General features: G+C 47.9%; 2 protein-coding genes and 1 long non-coding RNA gene across 5 annotated transcripts in view; 2 read left to right on the top strand and 1 right to left on the bottom strand.

Moving 5' to 3' along the window:
* MDM4 (MDM4, p53 regulator) overlaps positions 1-11,815 on the top strand; it is an 18,645-nt gene extending 6,830 nt beyond the window's left edge. Inside the window, exons 3-11 of one of the 3 annotated variants that reach the window (XM_026053111.1) lie at positions 213-287; positions 1,612-1,745; positions 1,864-1,913; positions 4,341-4,402; positions 5,158-5,251; positions 6,590-6,651; positions 7,204-7,341; positions 7,983-8,063; positions 8,948-11,815. In XM_026053111.1, coding sequence (XP_025908896.1) covers positions 213-287; positions 1,612-1,745; positions 1,864-1,913; positions 4,341-4,402; positions 5,158-5,251; positions 6,590-6,651; positions 7,204-7,341; positions 7,983-8,063; positions 8,948-9,502 — 1,251 coding nt within the window. In that variant the 3' untranslated portion in view covers positions 9,503-11,815. Of the gene's footprint in view, positions 1-212; positions 288-1,611; positions 1,746-1,863; positions 1,914-4,340; positions 4,403-5,157; positions 5,252-6,490; positions 6,652-7,203; positions 7,342-7,982; positions 8,064-8,947 lie in introns of all 3 variants that reach the window. The other 2 variants (XM_026053110.1, XM_026053109.1) reach the window with 2 other exon arrangements.
* Positions 11,816-12,352: 537 nt separating this feature from the next.
* LOC112959161 lies at positions 12,353-14,297 on the top strand. The gene is made up of 2 exons (XR_003251574.1): positions 12,353-13,724; positions 13,823-14,297. It is a non-coding gene; the product is annotated as an uncharacterized LOC112959161 (long non-coding RNA).
* A 2,093-nt stretch (positions 14,298-16,390) lies between these two features.
* LRRN2 (leucine rich repeat neuronal 2) overlaps positions 16,391-16,940 on the bottom strand; it is a 2,559-nt gene continuing 2,009 nt past the window's right edge. The window contains exon 2 of the mRNA XM_026053076.1: positions 16,391-16,478. Within this exon, the coding sequence (XP_025908861.1) occupies positions 16,391-16,478 (88 nt within the window). The remainder of the gene's footprint in view (positions 16,479-16,940) is intronic.

Here is a 16,940-nt window from a genome sequence, read left to right as displayed (position 1 = left end):
CCCCTGTAGATTGTAGAAGAGCAGAGGGCTTCCAGAAGTAGCCTAAGGCAAACAGCAGTGCCCAGGACCACGCTTGTGTGCTCGGTGATGCTTGAGTGTGACAGTTGAATGTGCATCCAGGACCTCACTAGCTGGAATATGCAGGCACCTATGCCAGGGTGAGGTACTTTCTCTCAAAGCATTAAAAAAAAACCCTGTATTTTGCATTTTAGATGCGCCCCAAAGTGCCACTTCTGAAGATTCTGCAGGCTGCCGGGGCCCAGGGGGAGACCTTCACGCTGAAGGAGGTGAGCTCGCCTTCTAGGACTTGTCCTTGCAGATCAAAACCTTATTTGTAAAAGAGGGATAACCTTTCCGAGGGGGATGTTGTGGTTTGATTGAATAAGAGCCTCTGGAGAAACTGAACAGCAGTGGAAAATATCAAAATATTTATTTTGGAAAATCAGAAACCACTTCAGAGAAATGCAAAGGAGAATATTCTCACACTGGAGAAAATGCCAGGGATTCTGCTGTTTTGCTGTCTGTTCAGCCCTTGAAAATTGGATTCTGGTTGATGTTTTTCCTTCAAGTTTCCTTTGGAATGACTTGTCAGCTAAACCTCTGTGAGTACATTTATTTTAAGATTAAAATGCAGGATGTGTACAAGATTAAAAAAATGACAGTGACTGTGATTTACAGGACTATTCTGTCTACAAAGAATTAAATGCAGTGGTTTTTCATTATGAAGGTGTCAAATGTTCCTGCAGAGCCCTGTGACTTATTTTAAACACTTATGCATTTAAATAACTTATTTAGCTTCTAAAAATCTTTGCAAAAACAAATGGAGTGGTTTAAATGGAGAGAGCTGCGTGTTAAATGCGGGCTACTCATGTACATTATCATTTTAAGTCAGTTAAGTCCATTTTTTCTGCAATGATTGGAATACTATTAGCAACTTTTTGATTGCATTTACTGCTGTTTAGGAGGCTCACTTTGAAGGCTAATTGGTGGTGGAATTTTGCTTATATTTTGCTTCACATGTGTTGCTTTTCTTGCAGGTACTGTAGGTTAGTGTAGCTGGCAGTGCCAGCATTTTTTCTATGCTACTAACACACACATTTCTGCATCTGTCAAATGGGTTGTCCCCTCCCGGGCAGCACTGTATTTGTGGTCATCCTTTAGGAACAGCATCTTTTCAATCAGTGCTGTCTTCTCCCTCCCCGTCACACCTTTTCCTTCTTGTCTTTGCCCTGGCTTCTTACGTGGTTCCTCCTCCCGTTTCAAAGAGACGACACAAAATCAATCTTGCTGTGGTCCCGCACTAGCTGCCCATGTTGCAGAGAGAGAGATTGTCCAGATAAGAGTGTCGTTATCCCTGTCATTTTCTGTCTTAATGTGGGCTAGAAAAGGGACTTGCCTTTCTCTGACAGTTTTCTTACTGTCTAAAGTTAGTAATTACAAAACTTAAAGCATATAGTGAAACTCAGTCTTGTTTGGGAGATAAATATGCTGCTTGACTGACACTTTGTAGGGCGTGGGAGGAAAGTATCAAAAACTAAAGCGGATTTCCAGAGTCTTGGGTGATTTGCTTTCACCGCCGTGTATGTCTAAAGGCATGCTCTGTATCTCCAGGTTATGCATTACCTGGGACAGTATATAATGGTGAGGCAGCTATATGATAAAAGACAGCAACACATGGTCTACTGTGGAGGAGATCAGCTGGGAGAACTGCTGGGGCTGGAGAGCTTCTCTGTGAAAGATCCAAGGTAGGAAAGAATGACCTTTATCAAATGTTGTTCTGTAGAAATTGCAGAACCAGGGGATACTGCTGCTCTTCACTGTGTGTTACTGGGATTCAATTCCTTGTCTCTGTCTTTCCTGCAGCCCAGTTTATGACATGCTGAAACGGAACCTGACTTCTGCTGCTATGGCAGGTAGGTTTGTCACAGAATGGGCAAGTATATTCGGTACAGTTTTGATGTAACGTGGGTAAGTAACAATTTTCAGAAAAGGGAAATGTTTCTGAAGATGCAGCAAACCTCTAATGAAGGCTTTGATGAGAGAATCTCTTGAGGATGTGTCCTTTGCGTGTGTGTGACCATCAGTAGCTGTGATTGGAAATCGGCTTTTGGAGTAACGTGGCTGGCCATGACCAGTGGCCAAACCCCAGAGAAGCAGACTCTTCAAGCATGCAGAGAAGGCTAAATACTGTGCACATGCCAAGCAATTTGGCTTGGTATCCCTCCAAATCACCATACATCACCAAATCATCCATCTTTTTCAGTTTCATAGCGTGCAGTGACTTGAACCAAAGCCTTGAACCAGAGAGAGGTTGCTCTCTGAGCTCAAGGGAGAGGTTGTCACACCCATCCACATCACGGTCCTTCAGTCTTGCCTCCTGCTTCCAAGGATCTCAAAGCAGAAAATCTGGTCTTCATTTTTCAGAAGGGCTTAATCTGTTTTTGCATGAGTACAGAAAAGCTTGTGCCAGTTTAGAAACTGAGAAAATGGGGTGCTAAACTGCACACTCCTCTGTTCCGAGCCACATTTCTTCATACATTTGTGCCTCTTGAAGTCACCTCTTCCTGATATTTGTGTAAAAGAACCTTCCTAAGCAGCCTCTTGTCTCCCTAATGTCTCCAGAATAACCGTGTGAGTGCTGGCAATTCCCTAGTTTCTTACCAGGGGATGTGGAGAGCAGAGGATGCCAGGGAAGCGCTCTCTCCCCTGCTGCTCTTCTCCCTTCTGCTTGGTGTGTGCATGTGGCTGCGTGTGCATATATGGTCCCATCACGGTGTAACCACCTTGTAAACCTTCCAAAGGAAATAACTAGTTTTTTTGTGAGCTGACCATTGAATTACACCAGCATGCCTGCATGTGTGTGTATGTGTGTGAACGAAACAAGCTTGGCAGACGAGGCCTTTGACAAGTGATAGGAAAGGAAACTCAAACTATTATTTTTACTTCGTCTCCACACAGGAGTAACTGGGAGTGTCACAGGCTTTAAAGAGGCCCTCGTGTTTAGTAGCAACCACTTGTCTTCACTAGATAAATCAAGGCTTATCAGCACGTCATTTTGCAGATTATCCTGAGCACGTCTTTAAAGTTTATTTCTAGAAGGAAAAGTGACTGTATTTCATGTTGATAACACAGACTAAGCTCTTACATACTGCTCTTATCAGATGGTGTCCTTGCTTGTCTAGCTTTGACTGTAAATACGAACCATATGAGGTATATTTAGGAATACCTCATTTGAAGGGCATTTTGTATTCAGTTCCTAGCATACATTGCAGGAACACCTCTCTGGTAGTGGATTGTCACACCGTATTGAGTATGATTTTTAAAAGGTCAAAAAGCCAAATCTGTGCCTTTTCTAATGCTCCTGCAGAGCCAGAGCGGTCGTGGATGAGCAAGTTGGCTTCTGTTGGGCATGGAGTATAGGCTGTAAAAAGTATAGACCATAAGCTGTACAGAGTTTGGTGATGGAAGAGAAGAAAGGAGAGCTGAACCAATGCATATATGGATGGCAAAGGATACAGGGTCCAGCCCTGTCATTTTCTGCTCCTATTTTCTGGTCCATTTTATAGACCAATTGTGGTGCAGTTCTCTCCCTGTGGAAATAAGGAAATGTATTGTTATTTAGAAATATTTATATTCATTTAATCTCGCTAATTAGGTTGGCCTTTATTTAACCCTTGGGGCCAGCATAATTGGATTAAATTGTGGATGTGTACTCAGTTACCCAGGAAGGTTCCTGCTGTACATGGATTTTTCCCTTATTTAATCTCGTTTTTCCTCTTCATATCCACTCCCTTTAAAAACAACATCTTTCCCCATCTCCACATCTGCTGAAAAAGACAGTGCCCTCATATATTTATAAAGGTTCTGCTCTTCTCTATTCCCCTTGTTCAGTTTTGATCTGATACAGCCTTCAGTTGAGACTCGCCACCCTTTGCTGCCCCTCTGGGTTTTCTGTCCCCGTGCAAGCTTGTTGTGTTATTCCCCTAGAGCTTGCAATGGGAGGACAGACTGTAGGAAATAAATAAAAAGATGTATTTTACCTTGCAAAGAAGGTTCTCGCTTGCTGTAAGCGTTCAGCAAGCTTTATCTCTCCATAGGCACAGACTATGTGTTCCCTAGGGCATTGCCTCCATCCATGCCTGGAAAGCCCAAGGAAATACTGGAGTTTCCCGTGGAAGAAAGGGCTCATTCTCCCAGGAAGAAAAGATGCTGCTTTTTCCCCAAGGGTTAGCCAGCAGTCTGCCAAGCTTGGCTCGTGGGTTGCTTGCTGAAGGCCTCCTGTGTTGCGAGAATGGTTATTACCAGGGAAGGTTTTTTCTTTTGTTTTACCTGCCATCTAGATGCTGCAGAGAATCTGGCAAAGGAACAGAGCGTCGATAGGCCAAGCCAAGACCAACTGAAGGTAAACCCACTGCCTGGTGGTTTCTTTTGTTGTACAGAGTGCCCCTTCTCTGTACCTGTGCATGGTGGACTACGAGAACTTTGGGCTGCTTGGCTACCAGGTCCTCACCTTCCTGAAAAGTTCTTGGAGTCCACAGAGCAGGGACAGAGTGACCCTTCTCTGTTCTCTCATAACAGAGTTCCAGTCTCTGAGCGCGTTTCTCTGGGGTGTAGCACTTCTAGTCCTCAGTTCCTCCAGCGTGCCCTGTGCTTTCCTGTCTTTCCCCCCCCCACTCATCTTCTCCCTCCTGTGAATAAGAAGCGCCAAATAATTTAGCTTTCTAAAGGTGTGAAGCAGGTTGTGTGTTCACTAGGATTGTTTTCCAAAGCTTTCAGGCAGAATGAGAAACCTAGGAAAAATCTTGGCAGGTTCTAAACTTGTTTCAGATGCGCTTTGGGGTTAAGGCAGTGAGATCTGGGATGTGTGTGCTGACGGTCAGGCCAGGGAGTAAGGAAGATGATGATATTACTGCAGAAAAGATGGCAACTTTTGGAACTTTGCCACTCTGAAGATTTTTCCTGGGTTGAAAGTTTGTGCTGATAGAAGATGCATTGCAGCTGCCTTAAAGGGTTGTAGTGCGTAGCTTTTGTTCAGGAAACTCTATTTCTGTAACTTCTTGGTTGTTGTCCTGCTGCTGGTGACTCAGAATGGAAGTGCTACATCCCCTTGTCCCTGTAAGCTCTGCTGGACTAACATTTTCCTTTTCCTTCATGCAGTTTATCACACAAGAAGGTTCAGACACTGGCACAAGGGAAGGTGAGAGCAATGCTGCTTTGTCTACCTCAGAGCCCAAATGTGGAAATTATGAAGGTGAGTGCCAGTTTTCCCCCCATAATACAGCGTGTACCCGTTGTTCTGCTCGTTCTGCAGTGTGAAACACTGAGCTCTGTACCAGGAAACTGCCGGAGGAGGGTGTTGGGAGACTAATAAAAAAGCCTACTGTGGAAAACAATCTTTAAATGTCATCATTTTGTGGCAGAGATTTAGAGAATCGCAAATGTCTGCAAAAGGTATTTTATGATGAATGCATTCTCTAGGTTTGGTGCTTGGCCTCATAAATAAACAAAACTCCGAATAGAATGACATGTGAAGCCAAAAAGCAATCTATCACTAGCCAGTGCCACCAAAAATCTTAGAGACCTTGCTGAAGGGTATTTAAAATGCTGAAATTATACCTGTATCTATTTATCTTCCCAGAGGACTCTCTTGTCTGATTACAGAGAACACATACTGAGCTGTCTGCAGTCATTACTTGCAAACCAATCAAGGAACCGAATAACAATGTTGTATATTTTCTGTCTAGCTCTAGAATAGTGCAGCTTCTTCATATTGGGACATTTCCTTTGTTTAGTACCTGGGGATTTCTTGGTAGTTCAGTAATAATTTCTGATAGTATGGAAGTGGTTTTCCTGTTTTTCCACTTTTTACTCTCACATCCATTTTCATATCAAGGAAGCTAATATGGAAAAGCAGATCTTCTTTGCAAATGTGGTTATGTGCAGATCAAACGAGGGCAGTAGATATTTTCCTGGCCACAGATACAAAGCAGGTAGATACAAAACAGCCCTTGTCTGGGCCTTGGAAACTCTCGGCACTGCAGGGAGAGGGGTTGAAGGTTATCTTGAAATTCACACCTCTGCATTTTGGTTCATAGATCAAACTTCCTGGGCTAAAGCGAAGGAGAAAGCTGAGGCAAGGAATCACGGAGGACACGTTCTTCCATCCCCGCTTCCCATGTGGAACCTTGGGAGCTTTGGGAATCTAGGGGCTCCAATCTGTGGAAGTTTGGACCAAATTCAACCCTGTTCTCTTTCTGCATCCTAAGTTACTCTAGAAATCTATCCAACGTTGATTTGGATAGAGCTCTGAAAGAAGTATTCTCATTTGTGTGGGGTACAACAGAGGGGCTGCTCACAGATGCCAGAGCTGCTAGCAGCATCCCTGGCTGCAGTGAGACATTTCTCAAATTGCATGGGGCCAGGTTTATCTCTGCTAGTCTCTCAAATAACTTAGGTGTGGCATGACTTAGACTCTACTTGGCTCTTACAGACAAAGACTTAATAGAAAACTTCTCTAAAAGCAAGAAGCCTAAGCTGGACCTAGTGTTTGAGGAATGGGATGTAGCTGGTCTTCCGTGGTGGTTTTTAGGCAACCTCAGAAGCAATTACAAGTCCAGAAGTAATGGATCTACAGATATTCAGACTAACCAGGTGTGTAGACATTTCCAAGAGGGGCGCTGTCTTCTCTTCCTCTCCTCTTTTTGTATCCCAGGTAAATAATATTTCTTGTCCTTGCTTCCTTCTGCCCACTTGAGGACTTGCAGCCTCTCCCTTGTGTGTTTCCGTCCCAGCCTTCCACATCACGTGGTTATTCCTGTGGTTTTCCTAACCAAACTGGGTGCTCCCCGCAGGCTGTGCTCAGCCCTCGGAGGCCCCTGCACGCTCCTGAGCAGTGGTTGCATTTCAGGACTTGCTCCTCTACCTGCCCGAAAGCTGTTACACGGTGCAGATGGTCATAGAGCAGCAACCAGCTGCTGTGGGAGCCGCTAGCGAGGGGAAAGAGCTGGGGTACAGCTCACAAAACGGGGCATTTTTGGATGAGAGCAGTTTATGAGGTGCCCCTTTCTCCCCAAGGGGTGACTGGATGAGCTGGCCAGGGCTCAGGCTGCTCGTGAGGAAAGGGGGAGCATTCCCCGTGGCCACGGCTGCAGTCCTGGTGCCAAAAAGCTGGGCTGTAGCTCTCCTCTCCCGTTTCTTCCCCAGCAGGACGTAGACACTGCCATTGTATCCGATACTACTGATGACTTGTGGTTCCTCAACGAATGTCCAGCAGATCCGAGCTGTGCCCCAGGCAAGGTGGAAGCTGTTGACTTCGAGGAGATGAGAGACAGTGACAAAAAGGTACTTCCTAGAACATGCCCAGGGTTAACCTTGTTTGACTGATGTCACAGATGTGCAAAATCCGTAATTTTTCATCTGTTTCCTGCTGCTCTTCAGAATTGGGAGGAGCTAGATCTGTAACCACCAAGCCTTAAAAATGATTTGAAATGACTTAAAATTTTAGCAGGAATTTTCTCTCCGCTGTTTCTCCAGTCAGTATCTGATAAGACTAATCAATGATAAGACTTGAAAAGGAAAACCTCGCTTGGTAATTCATTAACTTTCAGTATATGCGAGGCTAGTCTGAATCTGCCCAAGGTGGTAGAGATTGATGCTAAAAGCATTGAGCTCGTGATTTCTTGCATGGAAATCAGTAGGGCTGCTCAGGTACGTATTTGTTTGCTGTATTTGTTTGCCTCTTTTGTGCATCAGGAAAAGAGATGATTTGACCGCGGGAAAATAATGACCATAAGCCATCCCAGCAATACTTAGCAGCGAGATTCTCGAGTGACTGTGGTGCATAAAATAGCTTGCAGTTGCTTCTAGAAACGGATTGATTTCCAAGGTCGTTATACCGCCCTTTTAGTTTTGTTCTACAGCGCTGGGTTTATCACAAATAGAAATGTCTGCAGTGCTTCTGACAGCAAATCCCCTCTTCCCAGGTGACTGAGGATACATGTTTGCATGACTTGGAGGATTCGCAATGCTTAAGCGATGACACAGATACAGAAGCTGCCTCTGAGGTAGGCGTCCTTTAAGTCACCATTCCTTGCTTGGAGATTTCTACAGTCTCAGCTGTAGTTGCCCAGAAAGTCCTACAGATTCCCCTGGGTATGGCAGGAGAAGTCGGTGCTTGTGTAGGTTTCAAAGACGAAGAAAAGCAAAAAGAAAAAAACAACCCCAAAATATTACCTACATGAAGGAATGCAGGGAAGTTTGCTTGACCTGATCTAGTTTGTTTTGGCTCCGTTAAAATTGGAGTTTGCCAGATTGGATTGGCATTAGGCATTGGCAGCCCATCAGTGCTCTGACTTACCCAGGCAGAGAAGACCAGCAGATACTCGTCTGTGCTGCTCTGGGGAGCTGATGTCACCATTTTTTTAGCATAATTTTGTAAACTCCGTGTTCTTGACAAATTAGATTGGCTCTGGAGTTGGACAGCTCAGTTGTAGCTCTGAATTTAGGCAGCTTTTGCCCTTGCTGTGTGGGGTAATCAAATAAACCACTATTAGTTGTGCAGATTCAGCAGTGTCCCCTGAGTCTGGGAACCACATTCCTAAATGATTCCAGGAGCCTTGAATTTAGAGAGGGATATTTAAAACTCAATAAACAGCATAGCCTGAGGTCACTGCATCCCTCCAGAGTGCTGAGGGCTGGGAGGAAGGCAGGACAGAGCTAAATGCTTCAGAGATCTGGCTCTGTACAACGCACAGGGGTAGGAAAATATTCCTTAGGCTTCCTAAGGTGCTGATAACCAAACCAGGCATCGTGCATGTGCAAACCTTGACTCAGGAGCAGATGTCCTCCTTCTCGTGAAGCATCGTGATTGAGTATCCCCCGTAGGGAGGAACGTGTGTGAGAGGGCTCTAACCTGCTGCTGTTTTTGTCTGCCTCGCTCGTTCTTCAGGACTGCTGGCAATGCACCAAATGCAAGAAACTCAACTCTCCGCTTAAACGGTACTGTTACCGCTGCTGGGCCTTGCGCAAAGACTGGTACTCAGATTGTCCCAAACTGGCTCATTCTCTTTCTCTGTCCGACATTGATGCTATGCAAAACAAAAACGATGATGAAGGGATAGATGTCCCGGACTGCCGGAGGACTATTTCTGCTCCCGTTGGCCAACCCAAAGACCTGTACAGGGTGAAAAACAAAGCGTGTGTAGATCCCTGCAGCTCTATCGAGTCTTTGGATTTGGCACAAGAATGTGAAGGCAAAGAGGCTCTGTTGCAGTTTACTGAACATAAAAAGGAAGAAGAAATACAGTCCTTGGAAAGTATAAAAAAGTTACTGAATCCCTGCTTCCTCTGCCACCACAGACCACGGGATGGGAATATTGTCCATGGAAGGACTGCTCACCTGGTGGCCTGTTTCAAATGTGCAAAAATGCTGAAGAAAAAGAGGTCACCTTGCCCAGTGTGTAGGAAAGATATAGAAATGGTGATCAGAATCTTCATGGGGTGATTGTGTTAGTTTAGGGCTCCTCTGCTAAAATATTTCCACAGTTTTCTAACAGGCCCACAAAAGCTCAGGGGGTGGATACCAAAGAGAATTAAGATGCAAAACTGACCAATGACCCCCTAGGAATCCGCAGCATCGAATGAAGCAGCATCTGTTTTTTGATGTCTGTTTAAATTAAAGCACACAGGGAGCGACTTACCTGTTAGGGATCAATGCCGTGAGCTTAGAATTACCCAAATCTATTTAATTTCAGAAGTTCTGTGATGTCGCTGATTCTCCGTTTTGACAACTGGTCCTTGCAGAAAGCAGCTTGTGGAAAGAGAACTTTGGCTCTTGGAGTGTTGGTCTCCAGTAGGTCAAATCCTGTGCAATGCCTTCTAAGGGAGGAGAATCCGTGGAAAATACGGTGGAAAATACTTTGGAAAATAGGGTGGTGGGAGTGGGGGGGAGGGAAGGGGGGATCGTAAGTTAAATAAGCCATTTCTCCAAGGATCAGTTGTCATGAGGGCGGTGAGAAGTAAATCCCCTGCTAGATTCTGCTTGTCTTTTTGATGTGTTTGTTAGGGTAAACGTGCTCTTACTGCCAGACTTGAGGAAGTCCTTCCAAGCTTCTCATTCAGAGCAATCTCAGGTTATGTATATATCAGTTTGCAGAAGAATAGGGTGTTAGGCTTTGCTTCTTGAGCCCTTGAGAGTTTTAGTGGCTCTGTTGGTTTGCAAAGCTTTGCTGAAGCCTCTAACACAGCTGAGAATCTGGCCTGCCAGGTGAGTTGAATTATAGCACCTCTGTGTAAGGTTTGGCATGTTCTAGTAGGTCCCAGCTCCTTCACAACTCCGTATTTCTCCGGGTCACTTTCCAGAGGCTTTCTTTGGAGTGTGATAGAGATTTATCCACACGTTATGAACCTTTGAAAATCAGAAATGTTGCCTGTGAAACACCAGATTGCTGCTGTTTAGTCTATGTCTGGTGATTAGGCACTGGTGCTTGCTAGTTTTTCAATCCCTCCGCTGACTTTCCTTCCCAGTGATCAAGTGCTTCAGGTCTATTTGTACCATCTATATTATCCATAAAAGCAGTGCCCCATCTGTCCTTTAAAATGCCTTTGTAAAACAGTGGGAATTTACTTCTCCCTCTGCCTCTTTTATCCCTCATTCCTTATTCCTTTTTATTCTTTTGTTGCCTAGAATGATGCTGAAGTGTCAGGAGTAGCAGAGCAACTTACGCTTTAGTTTTCTATGTTATTTATTGAAAAGATAAATATTCCTATGAGCTTTGCAGTTTAGTGGTATCCAATGGGAGCAAGAGGTGGAGATGTCTCTCGGTCTGTTCTCCAGGGCTTTGGGAGAGCCCACGTCATGTAGCATTAGTAGTTGTGCCTTCACCTCCAGCCTCCAGGTAGGTGCACACCCACCTCCATGGGGTGTCTGTCATCACATCCCCCATTTTGCCGTTTCTGTGTAATTCTCTCCCTGACATAACCACATTTTCCTGAAGCCAGACATTCCCACTTGCCTGCAGCGAAGGAAGTCCCATTTGGGCCTTGAGACTTGGAGAACCTCATGGCCTCAGCAGCTCTTCCCCGCTCATATTTAGATGCTTCTCAAGACAGTTTTCCCCTGCTTTCCACGCACCTTCTGCTGATCCAACCCAGGCCAGCTCTGCACCAAGAGGCCCCAGTCTTGGCTCTGACAGAGTCACTTCTTTGCAGCGATACTGGACTGGATGCCATAGTCCCTGCCTCCCGCTGCCAAAAGACGAGTCCCCTTCATATTTCCCACAATATCGTGATTATTTCTGTGTTAACTTTGCCTCTTCTAGCTTATTTCCAGTTGTGTTTTAAAAGGCACAGGTTCCCTGGGCATTTGCTGCACTATCCAGAGAAGTCCACCTCAAAATCTCCTTCTTGCTCCCTTGGTCAAGGGGCTGCTCAGTTGCAGGCAGTGCACTTTAATCCTGGGAAGCTCAGCAGTCTTCCCTCTTGGAGCAGATGGAAGGAATTTTGCTGTGTTGTCTCTCCCTTTATAAGTGGTTTGGGCTCAGCAGGGTACTTGGGAACAAGCCCTTAATGCACTTCCGAATACTGTGATTTTTTCCTCCCCTTCCTCCCCAGTTGTTAAATTGAACGTTTTGCTGAAAGCAGCTTCACTGAACTGGGCAGGTCTGGGTACACTGAAAAATACACTCTTTGTGTTGACTAAAATGGAAGAAAATCGGGGGGCTTTAGGTTTAAGTTAGGGGTTAAATACCTGCACCAAAATCCTACCAAGATCCACAGACAGGAAATCAGCAGAGATTCCTGGAAACACTTAGTGTCCTGAGGTGCAGCTGTCATGGATAAGTGAAAACTGATCCCCTTGATACAGTTTGTGATAACAAAGTGATTCTACGGGATAGCCCTCAGGATAACACCCTTCAGCCCTGATTCCTTATTCGATATAACCACCTCGGTGCTTATATTTGGCCAAGCTAAAGACAAGGCTTTAGTTTGGCCACATACAGCCAAGCAATGCTGATATAAACCGAGCAAATACAGCCTAGGCCGAGCGATTTCTAACCTGGTATTTCTTTTTACCTGTACTAATTAGAGGCCCCTTTTCCTTTCTGAACAGGAATAAGCTATTGCCGGGGAAGGACAGTGAATGTAGGGGTAATTGCCCAGCTTGTGGCTGGGGTTGGGTTAGGGGAGAGAGCCAGGACGTTTTATTATTTTAACTTAAGTCTAAACATGAATAAATTGTAGTTCACGGAGAACTTTCTTATTTTTATTTTTATTTTTATTTTTATTTTTATTTTTATTTTTATTTTTATTTTTATTTTTATTTTTATTTTTATTTTTATTTTTATTTTTATTTTTATTTTTATTTTTATTTTTATTTTTATTTTTATTCCTGACACTTTTTAGGAAGTGCAGAGGTGAGATAGGAGTGGAAGAAATAGCTCCAAGCGTTCTGTTGTAGTGGCCATAGAGCAGTGTCGCCGCAGGGAGGTTTCCCAGCCTCTTTCCCTGTTCCTGCCTCCCGTTCCTGCAAGGGGACCTTGTAGGGCAGACACAGGCGCCGCAGGGTGTTCGGGGCCGGGTGTTGAGCCGGGCTAGGTGTGAATCACAGGCGCTCAAGACCCCTGGATATCCCCCCTGGGTGTCCTAGGCAGCGACCCCGCCGCGGTATTAAGTGCAATATAAGGAGATGCAGGGACACCTTAGCAGTCGGCCCGTGTCTGCTAGGCGCCGTATGGAGCCTTTCGATGCTCTTGACTGGATAATTTCATCCCTTTCCCTGCGTCTTCCTTCAGTGACATTGGTCGCTGTCCCTTGGGAATGTAGGGACGTCTCGGCTGTACCTGCCGGGTGCTTCGTACACAGAGTTCCTCGGCCCTTCAGCTTGAGGCCATGGTACCGCTCAGGTCCAGAAGCAGCAAGTTTGGGGCTTGGGTCTTGAAATGCAGCGTGAGAACCGTGTGTCTCCCACCTGAGCAGCGGCGCTCAGTCCGTTACAGCGATATCCCTGCCCTCTCCGCGCCGGTAACGCACGAGCTGCGTCGCTCCTGGGAGCCCTGCCAGCCTTAAGGGCCTCTTCTCTGTTGCTCTCAGTGACCTGCCAGCTATCCGGGGACATCAGCCCGTCCTCAGGCTCTGCTGGAAGCCTCAGCGGCCTCCTCAGCTGCGACGTGTTATCCGGCTCCGTTTGGCTTGGCCAGAGACACCTTATAAATTAAAAGGAGCAGATCCAGCACAGATCCTCATTTTTTGGGCTGGTGGGTATTCCCGAGGAGACCCTTGGGAACGCTCAGCCCTGTCACCTGTTTATGATGCTGCTCGAGTGGATGGAAGACCCGGACCCTCCACATGCACACGTTGGACAGACCGAGGCTCTCCAAGGAGGCGGAGATGCCGCTGGATTCCCCGTTCCTGGGAATGGGAGTCTTCCCAAACCCTCTGTGGTGGCTCCTTGTGCCCGTTGGGAGCAGCTCTCCTTCCATGGAGGACAAATGCCCAGCAAAGCCTTCAGTGGAGACCGCCCCTTTCAGAAGAGGCTGAGAATGACCATGAGTGACGCGAGGGTGACCAGAAACATCTCCCCGAGCCCAGGTGACGGTCAGAGAGCTGCTTCCCTGCTCCAGAAGTCCTCCTTTGGCCACGGGGATTGGAATTCACCTCCATCCTTAAGGAGCAAGGGAAAAGATGCCTGTGACTTCCCCTCCGCTTGTTGCCTGCAGCTCATGTGGGTAAGTACAGGCAGCTCGGAGGGTTACAGTCCCATTTTCCTGCCACTGCATAGGTGCTATTGCCCTATAAATATATATATAAATATATATTTGAATAGGCCTTCAGGGCCTTCTACACAGAAGCTCCATCAACTTCAGAGTCTCCAACTCCTGGAAGATGTAACTGCCTTTGAGGACCCAAGGAGATGCACGAAGAAGGTAGGAACACGTGGGACCTCCAGCCAGGAAAATAAAACACTGTCCTGCCAAGAGCGGCTTCCTGCTGGGCCTCCCCAGCACCCGCCTCCTGCTGCCACTTATTCCTGGTGATATTTTAATTATTCGGAGAAAATTCCGCGACCGACTCGGCGCCCACGCAGTCGCTGCAGGAACCACGAGCGCCTTGAGCACCGTCTGGGTGTTTTGCACTATTTTGAAAAGGTTTGGGCCACAGAATGGAGAACCCGTTTTGTTTTGTTTTGTTTTCCTGAGCTAACGAGCTGAATTAAGAGTCGCCTATGATAATGTAGGTTTATTTTTTCATTTGTACTGCGTTTCGGGGAAAACTTTAAGTAAAGACCTGTTACCAGTTAATTAGCCCGTGGTCTTGCTGTATTTCCTATTTCAGGGAGGCCGGCGGGACACGGCGGCAGCCTGAAGGGAGAAGCCCTCGTTGGGCTGCTTGGAAGCAGGAGCGGCTCCACAACCCCATTCCCAAGCTCGGGAATTTGTAGCCTCCAAAGCTTCCTGGAGGATCGGGATGGCCTCCACGGCATGAGCTGCTTGTGCTGCTGCCCGATGCTGATGATCCCTCCCGAGATTTGGGGGCTTTTCCAGGTTTTTGGCTTGGAAAGCGGTGCTGGAACAGCCGTAGGGGAGACTCGGGGTGTCCCCGGCCGGGCTGCTCGCTAGAGGGCACCCGGTGGCCGCTGCCGCGCTGAGCCGCGAGCTCAGCCTTACCCGTGAGCTCGGCCTTACCCGTGAGCTCAGCCTTACCCGTGAGCTCAGCCTTACCCGTGAGCTCGGCCTTACCCACGCGCTCTGCCTCCCCGCGAGCCCAGCCTTAGCCACGCGCTCGCCTTCCCCGCGAGCTCGGCCTTCCCACAGGCTCGGCCTTTTCCACATTTCGGACGTGCCCCCTGCCCACACGTGGGCACCCGTGTCCCCAATGCGCCCCCAGCTGCCCTCCCGGCCGGTGGGGACAGCTCGTTGCCGCCTCTGCTCCCCGGAATGTTTTGTTCAGCTCCTCGGCGACTTCAGTTGGATTTAATGTTCCTATAGGTGCCGCTTTCATCTGGCTTCCCCTCCACCTCGTTAGCGTAATCACCGCGTCCATATTAAACATTTACCGTCTTCGCTGTCCTGGGGAGCCCCCGGTTCTCTGCCACTTGCAATCAAAGGCTGACGAGGCCGGCACCGGTGCTTGCAGTGGCCCCCTGCTCCACGTGCTTCGTTACTGTAGCTGGAATGTGCCATAAGTGAGGTCTGGAAGACGCTCAGGGCAGCCCAGGTGCCCGCAGAGCCTCAGTTTGTCCGTGCAAAGGGAGACTTTGAGCCCCAACAAAGGTGGGATCCAGGCGAGGTGCCAGGGATGCGGGTGCTGGAGAAATTCCGACCCGCAGGATGCAGGGAGAGCGCCCGAAACCTCCATGCAAACCCAAGCAAAATCACCCGGGAGGCCTCCAAAACCAGGGAAAACGTCACCGGAGCAGCCGCAGGGGCTCGGAGCGCTGCAAAATGCGTGGAACCGGGCGCCCCGTCACCCTCCTGGAACATTTCCACCTTCTATAGCCCATTTTTGTGCTCCTCGGGAAGGCCGCTGGCGTCGTCCGCACCCGGAGCATCTTCCCTCCCCGCGAGCCAAGCCCGGCCCATTAGCACTAATTAACTTTCTGCCCGTTACCTTTAGCGAGCCAATAAATCTTTAACGCTAGCTGGGAATTTAATAAGGGAAACGCAGCCAGTGACCTCAAAACTTAAAGGTTGGTGGCAGGAGGCAGAGGGGGACGAGCAGGAGATGCGGAACGAGACAAGGAGGCCGGATCCTTGGGAGGATCCAAGGAAGCAGCTTTGGAAGGACATGGATACAGGATAAATGCAGATATCCAAATAAGTGCAGGAATAATGGGCCGTATGGAGCTGGTGCTGCCACAAAAGGCTCCAGCTCCCGTTTTCCTCCTATTTTCCTCTTGTTTTCCCCATTTTCCGCCCCGCCAAGGCGGGCGCTTCTCCCGCCTGTCAGCAGCCGAACGGCTGGCGGGGACCTGCATTATTTATCCGCTCTGTAACATTTACTGGGATTTAGTGTTTAATAACTGTCACTCCAATATATCTTTTCTTAATCCCCCCAGATCCGTCGCTGTGGCAATTTTAAATATTTATCAACGCAGTTTGTGTGTTCACCGTTAAGGTCGCTTTTTTTTTTTTTCCCTCTTGTAATTAAAGATTTACAAGACACCGCTTGAGATTTAGGGAGGCCGGGGGAGGATCAAAGCCGGGTGCTATTCACATGGGAAGCCACCAGCTTTTCCCACAGGCCCCATCAGCTCATGATGGTGCAAATCCCGACGGATGCTTTGGGAAAAGTCCCTTTTTTATTTTTTTTTTCCCGTGTTTTCTCCCAAACTTTGCAAAAACACCTGGAAACCGCCCAGACCGGGTACATCGGGGTGTCACCAGCATCGCTTTTATTTCTTTTCCCGCGTCACCTCCTTCCTTCCAGCCCATCCCGGGTGATGGAGCAGCAGGATGGAGAACGGGAGCCGCTCGGGAATGCTGAAAAATGGAAAACAAAACCGCCACCCACGGCGTGTTCCAAAGGGCCTTTTCCCTGTGTTCCCAAAGGCCTTTTCCTTGTATTCCCAAACAGGGGACAGTCCAGCAAGGAGGCGACGCCGCGGGCAGGGGGGTCACCGCGACCACCCGTATGGCTGTGCGCACCGGGGACCTCGCTCCCGTCACCAAATCCCCCCATCCGGAGCCGCCGCTGCTCCCGTAGCCGAGTAATCATTGAAATCCCAAAATCCCCCTTTTTTTTTTTTTTTTGTCTTTCAGTTGTTTTGGATACAAAAGCGTGTTCTCCCCCTGCCGCCGCCCATCTCACGTCCCCCCGCCGTGGCACTGGAGACCCTCAGGAGCCGGGGGCCGCCGCTCGCACCCCGCCGGGCAGCGGCCGCCCCCGTGCCCAGCGCCGGACGAAGGGCCCCCGTCGGCCACGCGTGGCGGGACCACCGAGCG

This window comes from Nothoprocta perdicaria, unplaced genomic scaffold (assembly GCF_003342845.1).
Source record: "Nothoprocta perdicaria isolate Ctin4 unplaced genomic scaffold, notPer1 scaffold_97, whole genome shotgun sequence".
Classification (NCBI taxonomy): Eukaryota; Metazoa; Chordata; class Aves; order Tinamiformes; family Tinamidae; genus Nothoprocta; species Nothoprocta perdicaria.
Note: the sequence above shows the minus strand (reverse complement) of the source record. Positions and strands in the feature narration are given on the sequence as shown.